This window comes from Frankliniella occidentalis, unplaced genomic scaffold (assembly GCF_000697945.3).
Source record: "Frankliniella occidentalis isolate FOCC.00 unplaced genomic scaffold, Focc_3.1 Scaffold3, whole genome shotgun sequence".
NCBI lineage: Eukaryota > Metazoa > Arthropoda > Insecta > Thysanoptera > Thripidae > Frankliniella > Frankliniella occidentalis.
In genome coordinates this window covers 1,242,599-1,244,700 of record NW_026267133.1, presented here as the reverse complement: position 1 = coordinate 1,244,700, position 2,102 = coordinate 1,242,599, and the positions used below count along the sequence as shown (strand labels likewise).

General features: G+C 44.3%; 1 protein-coding gene across 2 annotated transcripts in view; it reads right to left on the bottom strand.

Annotated features, from left to right (window-relative positions):
* The window catches only part of LOC127749209 (protein bric-a-brac 1-like), a gene marked incomplete at its 5' end in the record, with an annotated part of 28,227 nt that extends 27,119 nt beyond the window's left edge, over positions 1–1,108 (bottom strand). For both annotated transcript variants that reach the window (XM_052266506.1, XM_052266509.1), the window contains 1 exon segment: positions 1,055–1,108. In XM_052266506.1, the coding sequence (XP_052122466.1) occupies positions 1,055–1,108 (54 nt within the window).
* Between the last annotated feature and the right edge of the window lie 994 nt (positions 1,109–2,102).

Genomic DNA, 2,102 nt, shown 5'->3' with positions numbered 1-2,102 from the left:
CCCCCTCCCCCTACCACCGCCCCTTTTCCCTCTTCCTCCTCAGCCCAAAGTGCATCCAGAGCGAGGCTGGCATATGGGTCAAACAGCCCGGGCCATTCATGGCGTGGCGTGCATAAGACGGGTCCAGCACCCGTATTGGGGGGTAATATTTACAACGAAGCACTGTTAAAAATTGTTGCCACCTGATGAAATTCGTCGAGATGACTGGCTTATTTGTTTTTAAACGACTCATATATTTTATCGACTACAATACTCTTATTGGCACTTATGCTCTAGCAAGTCAATTTTGTTTGCCCGTTAAATTTCTGAAAAGTAAATGGATAACAAATTACTCACTAAAATAATTTTTCAGACCACTTCGAACGTCAAACTTGAATTGTTTAAACGAGGTGTTTTAAAACGATACGCGTTGCTATGAAAGTAAACGACAAATCTGTTGTAAACCAACAGCATAAATTTTAACAGTGGAAGAGCGAAGATGACAGAAAGCACTCTTAAATATCTTACTAAAATGACAAAAAACGTTAAGAAGATCTTCAAAACCATTGTTATATTTTAATCCTCAAGCACAACAATTTGTTCTCGTATATCTGAACAGTTTTGTCATATCATGTATACCATTTACTTTGTAGCAACATTGTAATTGTCGGTTTCTTTGAAGCTAAAGAAAAACTGGTGTGAACTGATTTGAAAGACAAAGGGAAGTTAATTTTCAATCCTCCGTCATACGAAGACGAAGAAGTAAGTCATTTTAGAAAGAAATTTCTTTGAAACACAAGGCGTATTTTTCATTTAGCGGAAAAAGAGTGCAAGCTAGCGCATAATTATTGCAGACAGAGAAAGAGCTCTAAGTTAAGTTCTACGCACTACAGCGTAGTAGTTGGAAGAATCGAGTTTGTAAGCATATATCATAGCATCGCAGTGGGTACAAAGATAAGAAAGAAAGAAAGAAAGAAAGAAAGAAAGAAAGAAAGAAAGAAAGAAAGAAAGAAAGAAAGAAAGAAAGAAAGAAACTGGCGTAAAAGAGGCACGTATAGAGTGAGCGAGAGCGTACCTGGGGTTTCAGCATCAGCCCTGATTTGAAGGGGCTGGCTGTTTTCGCTGCGACCTGAAATTATGAAACAGCCGTTAGTATTGGCGCATCACAGCCCAGGGAGTCACACTCGCCAGCTCCACACAACCACAGCCCATGCACACCCATAACTCGCTCTCTCTCGCTCTCTCTCGTCGTACAGTTCAAATGCACGACGTTTATAAGACAAACGAACATCACCATCGTGCACACAGCAAAACCTCTTCAAAACAAAAGACAAACTTAGGCATTCAACAAGGGAAAAAAGATGCATTTTGGAGTAAAACGCAAAACCACAAAAAATTTACAAGATTAATTTTGCATTGGAGATGGAGTTCACAAAGGTCGGGAACGAAATTTCCAATACGTCTCGTCCTCCTCAAGGTCCGGCGCACGTTCCAGTTTTAAAAGTTACAACAGGAAATCACACCAGAATGGTCTGGTATTTTTTTCAGTGTCATTGTGTAGGCTGGACTGTGCCTTACACTGGAGGAAAATCCTGTCAAGCACGGCCAAGTCTTTGACCTTCAAATACCAGTCGAATAGATTTTGACCGTAGTATGAAAGTACAGACCCGTCCTGCGCAATTGCAGTACTGCACGTCACCCGAACGTTCTACGGCTCCCAGCGCACGTCCCGGGCCCATCGTATCGCACGTCCCGAACCCCGTCCCAGAGGCCAGGCCAGGAGACAGGGCGGGGTGGGCCCCGTGCACAGCACATTGGTCTGTGATAAATCGGTCCAGACAGCCGTCTCGTCTCACAACAAATTAATATAAATTACTCCAATCGGGCAGCGCGGCGTGGCGCGGCGCATGGCGGCACAATGCATCAGTTATAAATTGTCGAAACATTAATATGTTGCTGAAAAGTCATGGCCGCATCTCTCCACTCCCCCCTCCGCCAACACTACAGGGGCGTAAATCACGGGCTGGGGGCGTGGCGAGCGTGGCGTGGCGAGCGTAAAGGGGTGCGGGCGGGGGTTTGTATCAGTCAAGTGAAAAATGCCCTTTCAATACCGAACACCTCCC